Genomic DNA, 16077 nt, shown 5'->3' with positions numbered 1-16077 from the left:
ATAGTTGAAAATAAGCGCACAGGAACTTTACCCATTTATCAATTTTTTATTAGCGTTGAGGAAACCAAACAGCCTTCATCAAGAAACAAAATATACACACATAGTCAATTTGCTAATATAGAATAATGCTATGAACCATCTTATATAGTGATTGTACGTAAGAGCAGATCTGCCCTTTGACCTTAAAGCAAATCCAAGTCCTTCAGAAGGTATTTTGTGTGGATTCTTCGCACTATTGAACTGTAACATCTCAGGCTACCCTATAACAAGTGCAGCAATGCTATACAGCCTGTTCCTCATTCTGTCAGAAGGTGGCTGTGGATTTCTCTGTAAATACTGAGACGCTGACTGCAGTAGAGCCGGCAGAAATGGAGACTGCAGGGGGAAATTACAGTTACTGCCTTGGAAGGAATGTGGCTTTTGAAAGGCAATTTCTTATGTGTAAATCGGTCCACTCTTATGCTCTCTCAGAAAATGCTTCTCTATCGTGGAAGAGAGGCTGAGTGAAGCAGCATGCTGATGGGTGTATTAAACAGGTGACCACAGTATGGGATCCTATCATAAAAGAGCAACACAAGAACCCAGACCAAGCAGTGCCCCTCTTCGTTAGCATGGCGATGAGAAGCAGCCTGGAGCGAAGATCCTTGCACATACATAACTTCCTTTGCTGTAAGCCCAACCTTCTACAGCCCTGCACTTACCTGTTTGGAAGAGCAATAGGGCAGTCATGGTTTCACCAAGTGTGTTTTTTATCTCCACTTTTACAGCAAAATTTTGTATTAAAACTGAATTTGGACTTAAGTTTAGTCAGGTGACACTAATTCTTGAAGTATGCTATGAGGAAAGAGACCTAAACATAGGCCTCAGAAACTGGCTAAGCTGTTTAATCTACCAGAATAACCTTAGGTAGCAGTTGCAAGTTCTGCAGGCAGAAAGGCTTCTTTGGTTGATACACGCTTGCTTCCACTAGTTAACAGAAAACTGAAATACCTTAAGTACGCCACTATGATCCTGCACAGAAGCATTAAAATCACTAAGTACGCTTACCCAAGCAAAATGAAATGACTGATCCCAGCAGTTCACACATGCCCCTTGGTATTCCACTACCCTTCCCCTGACAAGTAGGAGGCACTGGAGGACAGAGGAGCTGCAGAAAGCCCAGGGGAGCCATGCTCTGCTTCCCCCCTCAGAAATAGAGGTGCTTAAGTTGCATCCTGGCACACCCAATGTAAACCATATGTGAGACTCCGAAGTTGCAAAGATGGAAGTAAACTTTGTCCTACAAAGTCAAGTCACGTAGGTTGCTCCTCTACCACCAGGTTTTACTGGTAGAAGCTGCCCTTTCTTTAAATAAGGCATTGTTTACATGGCTTCCTATGATCTAGATAAAAGTGAAGGGAAAAGTGAGAAGAACGGTGATATGTCCTAGATGCTATCGCTGCTTGTCTCTAAGTATGTTGGCAAATACTCTCGTCAACACTGCTATGCAGACATTAATAGTGGAGGGTTTCATGACTTTACAGCTGTATTCTAGGCTCCAACACAAAGCCAGATGCGGTAGTTCCTTTTAGCAAAGGGGAGCTTTTTCAAACTTCTGAGTAGATACTTTTCCTCCACAGTACTCCATTCTAGTGCGCAGTTTCTCTTTAAAGCCGAGTGATTTCCAGCACATAAGTGAACAGAGAAGGAGCTCTAGGTTTCTTTTAGGTGGCAAGTGCAATTAGTTTGTATTATAATCTAGCCACTGAGAAGGTTAATTGCATAGGGGGCCTTGTTTGTTTGTTTTTGCTTAAGCTTCCTCTAGTGCTACAGTACTAATAAATTATCCTGGAGAGAAATAAATAAATAGATTGGCAGCTCCCAGACACCACGCTGGAAATCCAGAGGGTTTCAAAAAAAGCTGCCCCCATGGTCCTGGGAAGGTACTTGGCAAAAAAAAAGTCCCTATTATACAACTGTCTGTACAGGAGCGACGCACTGTGCGGGAGAGCCAGCTCTCTCAGAGGATGAGGTGGAACGGTTGGTGATTTCTCTCTGCAGTTCCTCCACTTTCTTCTGCAGCTCGGCCCGCTTGGCAAGAAGCTCCTTGTAGCGATTATGGACAGGTTCCTGCAAGAAAATGTCTAGCTGAGTGCTGGGAGGTAAGCACAGAAGTGGAAGCCTGAACCACAAAACATCGCTGAGCTTACACACAGCTATGAGGGAAGGAGGGGTTGTATGTGGGTTATATCATTGTCCCCAGCCCAGGGGTGAGTAGTTGCTCTGGCTTTGGGATGCTTATTTTTATCCAAGGTGCATAGTGCAATGGTGGCTAAACAAAACTGTGTATTTTGAAAGATGAAAATTACAGAACTCTGACATTTCTGGGGGACACTGGCCTTGGCATCTCAACCTGGATGTAATTTCAGGGCTTTGGGGAAAAAAAAAATAATACAGATTTATCTAAATATTTTCACATAGTTCTGACTGTTAAACAGTTAGTTAGTACTGTGAAGCATTTGTTGGGTTCCTGTACCTAATGCCCCACATTTGCAAAGCTCTGTTAACTGCAGTTGGACACTGAAGCAATCCAGGAATTTTTGTCCCTTCCTATTAAAAAGTGATTTCAACATTTAGGGCAGTGTTCAGACTGCTTGTCCGAGGTGCCTGCCCTGGGCAAGCCAGTTTCCCTGCTGTCAGAGTTCCAGAGTGAGCATAACAGGGTTGCAGTCAGACCCCTGTGCCTTGGGCAGCCAAAGCAAGCAGCAGCTTCCTATTGTCGATAATCTGAATATAGCCCAAAGCTCAATCTAGAATCCCACATCCAAAGAAGTCTTAGGTGTTTAGGCTCTTTTTTAAAGAAGAGAGACTTCAGATTATTTTCCTGATATTCTAAGTAAGAAATTTTCCAAACTGCTGAGAATCTTCAGCTCCTGCGGATTTCACCAGGCAGCGACCTCCAGCTGACCACCCGCACCAGCCAGCTGTAGATGCTGCTCTTCCATTTGCTTGCATTTGAATTTAGGCTTTTGGTTTAGATTCAAGCAGTGGCAGCTTAAGTTTGTTTGTTATTACTTCTTGTGCTTCAAAGGTCTGGAACTCCCCAATGACAGTATTAGTACTAGCAGAGAGGGAGATAAAAAAGTAGGATCCTCGAAGAGGTACCTGGGGTTTCATCCTGGGGTTCCAGCGGATGTAGTAGCCGACCCACAGCTCGAGGTGGCGCATGCTGGCCACGGGATACAGGACGTGGTTGGAGTAGCTCACATACAAGGGGTTAGTGAAGTCTTCCAGTTGGCTGTTGATGTAAGACCAAAGCGAAACGGTCTTTTTTGGAAGGCTCTGTAAGGGAAGGGGGTGGAGGAGGCTTTATTTCCCATACAAATCCCAGCATTTATCTACAGAGTATAACAGCATATACATATGCCTGTCATTAATACAGAGCTGGTTGCCCTTTTGTAGCTCAAGAAAAAAAAAAACTGTTCTTTTGATGTGGTTGTTGTAATCAAAGCACATGGATGCAGGCAGGCACACACACAGCCTGGCACAGAAACATCCCCTCTTTCCCCTCTTACCCACCCAGCTGCCAACACAGACCAGGAATCGTCACTGGCACAGCAAGGGGACGCTGGCATGTGAACTCTCAATGCTTTAGTTAAACTTCACCTCTTTAAAGTGCTCCTGGAGGACTTGCTCGAGTATTTAATTGCAAAGAAAAAAAGAAAACATTTGATTTAGGTCCTGATCTAGTGGAATAATTAGGCCTGTGAACAGTCCCAGTGAAACCAGTGTTGAAGTGTTTTCTAGATTAAGTACTTTGCTAGCTCAGGCTTTAACACACACCCCCAAAAAACCCCACATGCAAACAGTATGCAGGTTTTCTTCTCTGGAAATTACAATTATTCAATTGCTGTGGACTCTAGAGAAACAGGGACCCTGATTTCAATACCGTACAATCCTATCACTTCTGTATTACAGTACTTTTTATTATTATTATTTTTTAACTGATGCGCTATCACATATAATCACATCAGGTCTACACAGCGCTGTCCTCAATGTACCTCTGTGATCTTGGGTTGCAACCTTCTGGTGACAAAATGCTTCATCTTCAGGTAGGTGAGACAGAATGAGGGTCACTGCTTCTCCTTCTGATTCCAGGCTGGGTCTGAATGTACATGTCTATATGCTCCTCCCTTGGCAAACAAACCTCCACCAGACTGCAGGGCAGAGCTGGCTGGTGGCAGGACCTAGAGGCATGTCCTTCCTAATACTAGCAGCTCTGAACTCTCCCGGAAAAATGCAAGCACAGCAAGAACACACACTGAGACCAGTTACTTGCTGTAACCTATGTGTGCAGAATGACAATGCCCACTGGGTAGTTAAAAGCAACCTCAAGGGACCTCTTCAAGGAAAAGGGAGGACAAAAAGGTACCGGTTTCCCCAGAGGAGGTTACATTAAACTGAAGTTCAAAGAAAAACTGCATTTCCAACTACCTGGGAGACACCAGTGAGTAGCTGAAAGCCATGCTGAAAGCAGTGGGACTGCCCAGAGGGAAATGGTATTGCTCTGAAATGGGAAGTCTCCCAACAGACAGCAGTTTGTGCAAAGAGGAAAATACTCTGTGTCCCAGCTGTTAAGAAGGGGGCTTGGCATTACCCAGACCTGCATCTACCACTATCTTTGAGTGCTGAAGCAACTTCTCTAGCAGCATCTGGCCGGCTAAACCAATCGCAGTACCTGGCCTTCACCTTGGAGAGAAGCTGTCTTACCTCCTTCACTCTCTGCTGCTCACTGCTGCACAGGAATGTCCCGAACAAACAGCTGTACAGGTGATCCAGGATGGTTATCAGGAAGTACTCATTGAACTCAAATGCTGTAGGAAACTTCAGACAGAACCAGAAAATTAGCCTGGGAGTTTAGAACGGGAATCGCAAATAAACTTTCTCCCACTTTGTGGTCTTGGTAAGGAGTTGGCCTCTCTTCTTGATTTCTAAACCAGAATTTGTCCCTGTTCCCTGCCTGGCTGGATATTTGGTATCATATTTACTCCTTCCAGAAGCAAGAGTTTCTCTCTTGGAAAGCTGCTTTACATGTACAGAGAGGAATTTTGAGCAAAAGCCAGAGGTCTGAAGGATTTGACCACTGTGTTTATATACACTCAGTGCTGCTTCAAGTTGAAGCGTGCTCTGCTATGCCTGCCCCTCATGACAGACCACGCAATGAGACTGTGAACAAAAGGCTGAAGCACGGGTGAAATAATGAGTAAAAAGAAACGGCAATTTCCCGGGGCCAAATGGAAATAACCTGTGTGCACAACAGAGCGCTTCCCAGAGGGAACAGCAGGGAGGTATCTTGCAACACAGGTCAGCGGGAGGAACAGGTGTATGGGTAGGGGCTGTGTGTGCTCTTGACGTTCCATGCAGAAACAATCAGACCCGTGACAGGGAGAACTGGAGCTCCACAAAGGGTCAGTAAGAACACATGCAGTGAACTGCACAGACACGCTGGGGCGATGGAGAGGAGAGCGGGAGGCCTTCCTCCCTTGCAAACCACCCATCTCTTCCCAGGCTGCCCTGGTTGCAACATCCTGACCTCACCAGCTGCAGGTCAGGATGCCTGCTTGTAGGAGCAATCCAAGCAGAGCACGATGAAAGTGACCTCCAATGATGGTAAAGCCTCCCTCTTTCTCTGCTTGGATATGGTATAGCTTCATATATAGTAGCATCCTTCTTTTCCATTTCACCTGTTTTAATCCATGAGGAGCCCAATTTTTTCAGGTCACTACTGTGCCTCTGCCGTGCCTGCTCTGAAGTGAGGAACTCAGCTCTGTATATCACATAGGAGTCAGGAGCAGTATGTTTGCCTTCAGAAGAAGTTAAAATGGACCAAATACATGTCTTGCTGCAGGTTTGGTTATGGGATCACCTTGAGCAGAGGCAACAGGGATCTGTCTGCACCCACCACGCTAGAGACTTACATCAGCAGCTCAAGTCATGCTTCTGGAGGCACAGTGGGCTACTGAGGATTGCTGGGGGGGGGGGGGTGTTCCTGCCCGTGGTAAGCGCGAGGCAACTGTCCCCTCTTTCAGGGTGAGGCAAGCTGCTTCTCACAAGCTCACATTTATTACAGCAGCGTGTAGGTAAGCAGCACCCACCAACTAGCTAATCTGAGGCGAGCTGACATTGTGGCCTTCCTATGTACTTATGCATTCAGGCCCTTTGCTAAACAGACTTCCAGGGAACTTGTTGCCAGAGTCCAAACAAGAGTAGAAGCCCAGGAAGGAGAGCCTGTGCAGGTCAGCTTGGTAATTTTTCCTGTAGCCACACACTGTGCCACATCTTGGTATACTGGCTTTGTGGACACACATGCCACCCAGCAATTTACCTGTCTTGTCATTTGCCAGACACAGTCGATGAACTGGAGGAAGACGGGAGAGCGATCTGCATCTGCATGATTCTTATCTCCATGGCCAACTCTCTAAAAAAGAGCAGGACAAAGAACATGAGTCGCACAGGGCTTCATGGGGAAACTGCTGGGGTGTCCTCTCAGTCACCCAAGCCTTTACCAACAGCTTTAAGAAGGTTCAAATGAGTCTTGATTTTGCTTTGTCCATATCAGTGAGTAAAGGAGTAAAGGACAGCTACTCCCTTTGTCTTTGAAGTGAAATTTCTTTATGGGGATATTTTCATGCTAAATTAAAACACGAGTTGTCTGAGTAGAGGCTCCAGATGCTACGCTGGCACTGATTTCTGTTAATAGCTGAAGTTCAGGAGGAAAAAAAATGAGAATGCTTTTTGCTTCAGTTGCAGCTGTTGTCCTGGCTACTTCAGTAGTACAGTGTGCTAGATCTAAACACTACCTACAGGCACGGCATGTGGCGATAACCATCACACAACACCTCGCAGCTTCCAAGCGCTGTACAAACACTAACCCAGTCCATCTCCTGCCACCTCAAGAGAGGCAGTGATGAAAGTATCCCCAGAAGTAGGCCTCCAACCCTGACCGTGCTGTGTGGCCAAGACATGTGAGGCCTGATTCCTTGTAACTTGTATAGTACGTTAGTGGTTACGTATTACCCAGGAGCCCGAAGTACTGTACAAAAACAGAACAAGAACATGCAAGTAACAGAAATCCCTACCTCTTCTGTAATACTGTTGTCCCCTCACCAAAGGAAATGAATACTGTTCTTTTCTTTGTATAGACAGCAAAGCTAAAATACTCATCGTTCAAACACCAGTTAACAGTTTTGCTGCAGCAGAACCTCAGTTGCCCCACCTTTCTCAGAGCATTTGACTATGCAACCCACCATCGCATGTGCTGTAAACAGACCTCGTTCTAGCCCTTGCCAAAATTAAAGGACTGCAAGAGAACAGCTACGAGCAAAACACAATAGGAACAAAGACTGAAAGGATACCACTGAAAGGCTCTCTCAATTCCCATCAGTGCAAACCGTAACAAACTGCTGTGTCACAAGTCCATAAAGCTGCCTCTGCCAACTCTAGGGACACAACCATGAGCTACTCTTGGTCCAGTCTCAAACTGCTGATCTTTTACCTAAACAATTAAAAGCCTCCCCAAAAATAAAACGTGCCTGAAGAAAATGCGAGGTCAAGGCCATAACCAAATTCCCCAGCCTCTTCAATACCAAGGCATGTTAGATGATGGTGTCCAAGCAGTCTCAGAAAATGGACTGAACTGGGAAGAAAGACAAAAAATAGCCCAGTAGTCTCTGCCAACTCCCAGCAGAAATGCCGATCCTGAACCCAAAGCACACTGTTAGTTAAAGCCTGAGCATGGGAACACAACATATCAGTCAGACATCTGTGAGATTTAATACTGCCTGTTCCTTGTATCTAACCAATACTGTCTCCAAGGAGGTTGAGGGATGACTGGAAGTATAGGCAGAAAACAATATGTATTGGGTGTGTGTGGCAGGGTTTTGGTAGCGGGGGAGGGGCCGCCGGGGCGGCTGCTGCTCAAAGCTGCCGGAAGCTTCGGCGGGTGGGAGCCGGCCCCGCCGCTGGCCCAGGCCGAGCCCGTCCGTGAGGGCGGTCGTGCCTCTGGGAGAGCAGAGCGAAGAGGGGAACCTGCAGGGAGTAGGGGATTGGGATGGGAGAGGAACCCCTCTGCGGGTACCGAGGTCAGGGAGGAAGGAGGGGAGGAGGAGCGGGGGAGGAGGGGATGCCCCCCCAGCCCGTGGGGAGACCGGGCGGCAGGCCGTGTCCCCCCAGACCAGGGAGGGAGGGCAGCCCCCGGGGGAGCAGAGGCCCACCTGCAGCCCGGGGAGAGAGGAGCAGGGGGGTGGATGCCCCCCAAGATGGCCGGGACTCCAGGGGGAAGCTCGCGCTGGAGCAGGCTGTGCCTGAAGGACTGCAGCCCGTGGGAAGGAGCCATGCTAGGGAAGTTCATGAAGAACTGCAGCCTGTGGGAAGAACTCACTCTGGAGAAGTTTGGGAAGGACTGCCTCATGTGGGAGGGACCCCACGCTGGAGCAGGGGACGAGTGAGGAGTCCTCCTGCCCCCGAGGAGGAAGAAGCGGCAGAGACAACGTGTGGAGAACTGACTCCAACCCCCATTCCCTGTTCCCCTGCGCCACTGGGGGGAGAAGGTGGAGAGAGAACCAGGAGTGGAGTTGAGCCCAGGAAAGAGGGAGGGGTGGGGGGAAGATGTTTTTAAGAATTGGTTTTACTTCCCATTATTCTTGTTTTGATTTCATTTGTAGTAAATTAAATTGATTTTGTTTTTTTCCTCAAGTCAAGTCTGGGTTTTGCCCATGACCATAAGTGGTGAGTGATCCCTCCCCGTCCTTGCCTTGACCTATGAGTTTTTTGTTATATTTTCTCCTCCCCATCCCACCGTGGGGGAGGAGCGAGTGAGTGGACACGTGGTGCTTTGTCGCAGGCTGGGCTTAAACCACGACACAATAGCAGCAGCATTCACCTTTCTTCTGCGAGTTCAGCTGGGAGACTTCTCACAGGAAAGGCTAAACTCCTTTGAAATCCTTCAAGGTGGACAAAAACTTTCTGTTCAGTGCCTTCCAAGGGCTAGTGACTCACCAGCTGAAATCGGTGGCCGAAGCTCAGCCACTCCTTCTCCACTAACACTTCAAAGCCCCTGATAGTTCGGTAGTAGCCATCTAACATGAGCAGAGAGAGAGAGGTCAGCTGGGCTGTCCGGTCCCAGCCATCACTGCAGTGTACAACCACAGATGTCTTCCCCGACTCCACCTTGTCAGCGATTCGAAGAGCTCCAGCGAGAATGAGCTAGGACAAGGGAAAAAAAAGTTAAAAAATCTCTTTGGAACAGAACCTATAAATGAAAAATGGCTAGTGACAACACAGGACAAACCAAGGGCTCTGTCTGCCTCAAGGAGAATGGTAAATCAGTTCCAACTACTTTATAACTAGGACAGCAAATTGGTGAACACATTTTTTGTTCCAGCCAGATGACAACACGTATAAACTGTAGTGTAGGCACAACTCTAGAAGAGCCCTTGCATTAAGCTCAGTCCTTGGACAGGTCAGGATTTAAATGCAGGAGCATTCTGTGTCTGAACATGAAAACAAAATGGCCATCACCTTGCAACTGCCCCAGAAGCAGATTTGGCCCTGTCTGCATTAGCAGGTCAACAATGTAAGCTGGACGTTTTTAGGAGAGGAAGAGCTTAATTTGAAAACCAACATCTGTAGAAGCTTAAGTATTTTGCCCTACTCCTTCTGACTCTGCTTGGATTCCTGAAAGGCTGATGGGGCATGAACTCCCAACATTTGCTGGTCTGGACCACACAGTAACACCAGGATGTTGAGGATCTCTGAGTCCAGAACTTGGAAACTCTGGGACTCCAGTGCTCTAACCAGGGCTTTCACAGTTCCACATTACCCAGTAACGCACTTCACTTCCAAAACACCATCCTTCAGTATTTCAACCCCCCATCTTGTCACTCTTCCCACCTCCTCAAAATTCACCATTCTGTGAAACTGTGGTTTTAGTTGTTTATAAATTGAAAACAAATTGTAAGTCTTTAAATTTCTCATGAATTGAAAATCCAGCACTGGATTTAGCTCTGGATACACTTCCCAGTGAACAGACTGGTACAGACTTGTGGTTACTCAGCCACATCCAGTGGATGCAGACATGCATACCTTGATATGCTCCAGCCAGTGAGTTGACTCTAAATTAGACAGCCAGTGAGTCTCCTCGATATTGGGATACACAATTTCTTTCAGTTTTCTCAGCGACTCTCTCATAACATGAATATTGTGAATGTCCAGGAACACTAATTCTGCATTCTGATAGGCATCCTCACTCTCATAGCCCCCTCCTTTAGCCTGAAGAACAAAATCCACATAAAAATCATTAAGCAAAAACATATTTTATACTTTATCCTGATCGTTTGTCCCGAGCAAATATCAGTTGACAAAATACCACAGTGATTGTGCTATCTAAAGCAGGCAGAAAACATCGGCTTTATCTTACAATTGGGACCAAACATGTACACACACACACATGTGTCTCTGTCCTGCAAAAGTTAATGAATGCTATAATTTTTACCAAAGACTATCACATAATAAGCCTTCTTTTCCTCTGTAATTATAATTTATCCCCATTCAAGCTGCTAGCTCATTAGATTCACTATTCTGTCATTTACAAATTTACCATACTATTATAGAAGAGTACACCCACACACTAAGTGCCTTTCCTAAATAGTGGGAAAGGCAGATTTTAAAAACAAATTTAAAAACCCATCAGCTTTAGTGCAACAAAGCGGTTCTACCACTAAAACAGTGCTTAGAGTGATGGCATGAGACATAATTTTTAAAATGGTAGAAAGGAGGACCCTGGGAACTACCAACCTGTCAGCCTCACCTCTGTGCCTGGGGAGATCAGGGAACAGATCCTCCTAGAAGCTCTGCTAAGGCACATGGAGGACAGGGAGGTGATTCAAGACAGCCAGCATGGCTTCACCAAGGGCAGGTCCTGCCTGACCAACCTAGTGGCCTCCTATGATGGGGTGACGACATTAGAGGACAACGGAAGAGCTACGGATGTCACCTATCTGGACTTCTGTAAGGCCTTTGACACGGTCCCCCACAACATCCTTCTCTCTGAATTGGAGAGATATGGATTTCATGGATGGACTGTTCAGTGGATGAGGAATTGGATGGATGGTTGCATCCAGAGGGTTGTGGTCAACGGCTCAATGTCCACACGGAATTCAGTGACAAGTGGTGTCCCTCAGGGGTTCGTACTGGGACCAGTAGTGTTTAATATCTTCAGCAGTGACACAGGCAGTGGGATCGAGTGCACCCTCAGCAAGCTTGCAGATGACACCAAGCTGAGTGGTGCAGTTGACCCACCTGCGGGATGGGATGCCACCCAGAGGGACCTGGACAAGCTCAAGAAGTGGTTCCATGTGAACCTCATGAACTTCAACGAGGCCAAGTGCAAGGTCCTGCACGTGGGTTGGGACAACACCTGGTATCAGTACAGGCTGGGGGATGAAGGGATTGAGAGCAGCCCTGCCAAGGACTTGGGGGAATTCATGGGTGAAAAACCAAATAGGAGCCACCAATATGCACTCGCAGCCCAGAAAGCCAGCCATATCCTGGGATGCATGAAAAAGAAGCGTGGCCAGCAGGTGGAGGGAGGTGATGCTGCCCCTCTGCTCTGCTCTCCTGAGAGCCCACCTGGAGTGCTGCATGCAGCTCTGGAGTCCTCAGCACAGGAGAGACATGGACCTGTTGGAGCGGGTCCAGAGGAGGCCACAAAAATGATCAGAGGGATGGAACAGCTCTCCTATGGGGAAAAGGCTGAGACAGTTGGGGTTGTTCAGCCTGGAGAAGAGAAGGCTCTGGGGAAACCTTATTGCGGCCTTCCAGTACTATAAGGGGGCTTAGAAGAAAGATGGGGACAGACTTTTTAGTAGAGCCTGTTGCGATAGGACAAGGGGTAATTAATAGTTCTAAACTAAAAGAGGGTAGATTTAGACTAGATATAAGGAAGAAAATTTTTTATGATGAGGGTGGTGAAACACTGGCACAGATTGCCCAGAGAGGTGGTCGATGCCCCATCCCTGGAAACATTCCAGGCCAGGTTGGACGGGGCTATGAGCAACCTGATCTAGTGGAAGATGTGCCTGCCCATAGCAGGGGGTTTGGACCAGATGACCTTTAAAGGTGCCTTCCAACCCAAACTATCCTATGATTCCGTGATTCTGAATGTCCTGGGTTTGGCTGGGATAGAGTTAATTGTCTTTCTAGTAGCTGGTATAATGCTATGTTTTGGGTTCAGTATGAGAAGAATGGTGATAACACACTGATGTTTTCAGCTGGTATAAACACTACTTAGCAGCAAGTCAAGGATTTTCCAGCTTCTCATGCCCAGCCAGCGAAAAGGCTGGAGGGGCACAAGAAGTTGGGAGGGGACACAGCCAGGACAGCTGACCCAAACTGGCCAAAGGGGTATTCCATACCATGTGATGTCATGTCTAGTATATAAACTGGGGGGAGTTGGCCCGGGGGTGGAAATCACTGCTCAGGAACTAACTGGGCATCAGTCAGCGAGTGGTGAGCAATTGCATTGTGCATCACTTGTTTTGTATATTCCAATCCTTTTATTATTATTATCATCGTCATTTTATTTTTGTTATTATTATCATTATTATTTTCATCCTTTCTGTTCTATTAAACTGTTCTTATCTCAACCCACAATTCTTTTTTCCCTGGTTCTCTCCCCCATGCCACTGCGTGGGGGAGAAGTGAGAGAGCGGCTGCATGGTGCTTAGTTGCTGTCTGGGGTTAAACCACGACACTGTAATAGCAGGAAGAACACAGCAACATTCCTAGACATTAAAGATCCCCAGCTTATATTTTGAGATTAAAGATCATGATGCCTGATTTTCAGAAGTGCTGCTCCCATCACGGTTAACAGGGACAGAGTACTAGTGCTGTTAGGGGAAGCAGTCTTTCAACCATGTGAAGAGAAAAATGGTGATACACAAGATCCTGGGTGCTGGAGTTTGACCTCAGTACTAATTTGATTTATTTTTTTTCCCCTTCCAATCTCATTTCCCATTGTAGATTAACCCAAATGGACTTTAGTAGTCATTCTGATATCTTACAGATAACAATGCAGGTGTAAAAGTCTGTCTAGAGAATCAGATCCTTGTATATGACTCCCCCCTTCACAGTGGAAAACCCTTTGTGATCCTCAGGAATAATTTGGAATGGTGGTGGGAAATGTGCTCTAAATTATTACGTTCTCAGCTTTAGACAGGGAAAAAAGCACCTGACCTTATTGGCTACAGCATTCACACTAGGCCTTGCATCAAATATGAAGATTTTATGGGATTGAGCATTAGAATCCATGATGGCTTGAAGGTACTTTTCATCTTCCTTGCTTCGCTTGCCACTCACTCCCACCATTGGCTGGCTACAGCGAGTGATCGTTGCTTGACTTTCTGGGTGAATCCATGACAATACCTTTGAAAACAAATGAAAAAGAAATGAAAGAAAAAGGGATTCATTAAACCAGTGAAGTGTTTTACCTGTAATGGCTTGCTCTGGGATCCTGCCATGTATTTGCTGGTTCCAGAAGGCTGGATTCTATTAAATCATGATTGAATGAAAGAGCGAGCTCTTCTGTCCTTACTCATTCATTCTGGTAGTATTCCCAAAGTTTGAACAAACAAGAGGTGACTGAATAGGTTTAAGTCTGACTTTTAAATAGGATGCAGACTATTTTCTTGCCATTGTGTGAGTCATAAGCACGCTTTCTCGCTCTGCAGTCATTGGGCTATGTCTTACTCTATGTTACACTACGTAAAAGTTAAGCACTTTAGGAACAGATTTAATTTTCTATAGACTTGAGAAGTAAACCAGTACATTTTCACTTACTCCTAAAATAATCATCATAATGATGTGTTTTGTCTTAATTTCATTTAATAAGCATTTTCATCAAGAGCATCACTATGTATTCCTCTATCCTGAAAGTCAGAGTAGGCCAGACAATTGTAAACAACCAAATAGGGCTGCTTTGCATTTCTCAGGAACTGAACTGAGATTTGGTCTGGGTTGTGCTAAGTTATCTTATCTTCTCATTTTGGTTTAGTCTACATCTCTTTCACAACAGTAGTCCCAGCAGACAATGTTGCTTTCTAACTCCTCAAACATGTTGCTGGCACTTTTATTATCCATTGACCATTTATTTGCTCCCTGGAATCCACTCAGCCTGATCTTGGCATTATTTATGGCCCAAAGGTATGTAACAAAACCACATCAAAGTGGTTTCTTTTGTCACACTCACCGGTATGCGTCCTCTTGATCTGAAAGATGCTACTCTCTTTAATTCTTCATCGGGAATGTTTACAGGCACAGCTAGAATGGCAGGGTACGTATCACACAGTTCATAGCGTTCATTAATCTTGGTCAACCTCCAGCTTTCATTGGGAATTCCCTAAAGAGGAAACAACAGCAGGTTAGCAAATGAGTTGCTCTGAGATCTCAGCACAGTCAAATCCCCAGACCTGAAATGCAAGGCAACTTTTGTTAATGAAGGGCATTTAGGGCTGGAGCCTGGGACTGCATTATCTTGGTAACTTGCATTTCATGCCTCTTCCCAGAGAGGTAGATGTTTTGCTCAGGTCACTGAGAAAGAGGAAAACTAGAAGACTGCAGGCAGGCTCACCTATGGCAAAGGAACTGTGGGGGCTACAGATGTGGTGACACAGGTGATCCCCCTGAAAGCATCTTTAACATACCTCCTGGTATCATCATGGTGCTTACAGGAGAGCCAGGAGCAGGACAGAACGGGTGACCAACAGTCCTCACTCCTCTCTCGGCATTTAGCTCAAACGTGGTGGGTGGAAACTGGGGATGGAAAGTGGAGTTACCAGACAGGATGGAGGGGAAGACAGAAGGGAGACCAGGCAGTAAAACACCCCCAAAAAGTCAATCTGTTTTGGGCTTTGTTCAGTGTTTGTGGCACAGCTGTGCAATCCCCTAAACCCACCAAAACCCTAATAATTGTATGTCTCTGGCTGCGTGACTGTATGTGATCTGGACAGTAATGTGCAACTCCCATGTTCCTCTCAGACTAAGCTCTCTGGTTGTACTAGTCTGACTTGGGCTGGGAGAGCAGGGAATCTACACACACACATCATTGAGCTCAGCACGCCCTGATGGGGAAGCAACTCAACAGCTTCCCAGATGATAACCTCCAGGTAACACCCGAAGCACAACGGGGACGATCCTGACAACCTGCAGACTTAGTTCGGCTGACGCTGGGAGTTAGCAGATCAAAACAGTGTGGTTGCTGCTGCGTGCCTGCAAGGAGAGATTTAAACAGACACTTGCTGCAGCAGGGGTGAGCACTGACACAAAGCGTCTCTGTGGGGAAGACAGATCTACTACAGTGAACACGGCCAGGCTGTTAAGCACAGAGGCTGTTTTAGAGGAACATCAGCTCTTAAAACAATACATGCTTCTGTTCTAATAAACAGTACTTCATTTTAAGGAGGGTGGTGGGACACTGATTACCACTGTCGCGGCTCCCACAGGAAATAAATGACAAATCTAACACAAGTCAGACAAGCTGTGGTAATTGTGGTTGACCCACACAGACAGCAGCCGGTTCCCAGTCAGAGTGGTGAGTCATGCTGTCAAAACAGGTCACGGTTAGAAATCTGAGGAGAGGACAGATCTTCTGTCTAATACCAGTCACACCCTGCTTGTGAACCACCCCTGGTCCTGGGGCCCTCCCTGGGAAGGAAATGTTACTACAAGGAATCAGCAGAGCTGCCAGGATCACAAGAACCCCAAAACCCTAAAGGAAAGCTATTTTTGGCACTGCCTGAAGCCAAAGAGGTGGCAGAAAAAGGCATCAAAAAGTACGTATGCACAGTCCAAGCTTACTGATGGGTAAAACATGCTCAGAGGTCTACCTGCTATACACAGCAAGGACAGAATCTCCTGGGTCCACCAGCTCTGCTGTCAACCAGGGAATAGCAAGACTCTTGCTCTTAGCTGTCCATCAGCTGTGGTCAAACTGCTTACTATTTGGAAGTGAACTAATGGCAAATGACTAAATTGTTCTCAGTC

General features: G+C 46.4%; 2 protein-coding genes across 6 annotated transcripts in view; both read right to left on the bottom strand.

Annotated features, from left to right (window-relative positions):
* The window catches only part of CCDC82 (coiled-coil domain containing 82), a 426644-nt gene that overhangs the window by 98247 nt on the left and 312320 nt on the right, over positions 1-16077 (bottom strand). The gene's annotated exons all lie outside the window — the stretch shown is intronic.
* MTMR2 (myotubularin related protein 2) overlaps positions 33-16077 on the bottom strand; it is a 67328-nt gene continuing 51283 nt past the window's right edge. For all 5 annotated transcript variants that reach the window (XM_049823525.1, XM_049823521.1, XM_049823523.1 and 2 more), the window contains 8 exons: positions 14285-14434; positions 13273-13461; positions 10123-10308; positions 9037-9243; positions 6365-6457; positions 4750-4863; positions 3145-3321; positions 33-2109 (listed from right to left, as the gene is read on the bottom strand). In XM_049823525.1, the coding sequence (XP_049679482.1) occupies positions 1948-2109; positions 3145-3321; positions 4750-4863; positions 6365-6457; positions 9037-9243; positions 10123-10308; positions 13273-13461; positions 14285-14434 (1278 nt within the window). In that variant the 3' untranslated portion in view covers positions 33-1947. The remainder of the gene's footprint in view (positions 2110-3144; positions 3322-4749; positions 4864-6364; positions 6458-9036; positions 9244-10122; positions 10309-13272; positions 13462-14284; positions 14435-16077) is intronic.

The sequence above is a fragment of the Accipiter gentilis genome, chromosome 19, assembly GCF_929443795.1.
Source record: "Accipiter gentilis chromosome 19, bAccGen1.1, whole genome shotgun sequence".
Classification (NCBI taxonomy): Eukaryota; Metazoa; Chordata; class Aves; order Accipitriformes; family Accipitridae; genus Astur; species Astur gentilis.
This window is presented reverse-complemented; position numbering and strand designations above follow the sequence as displayed.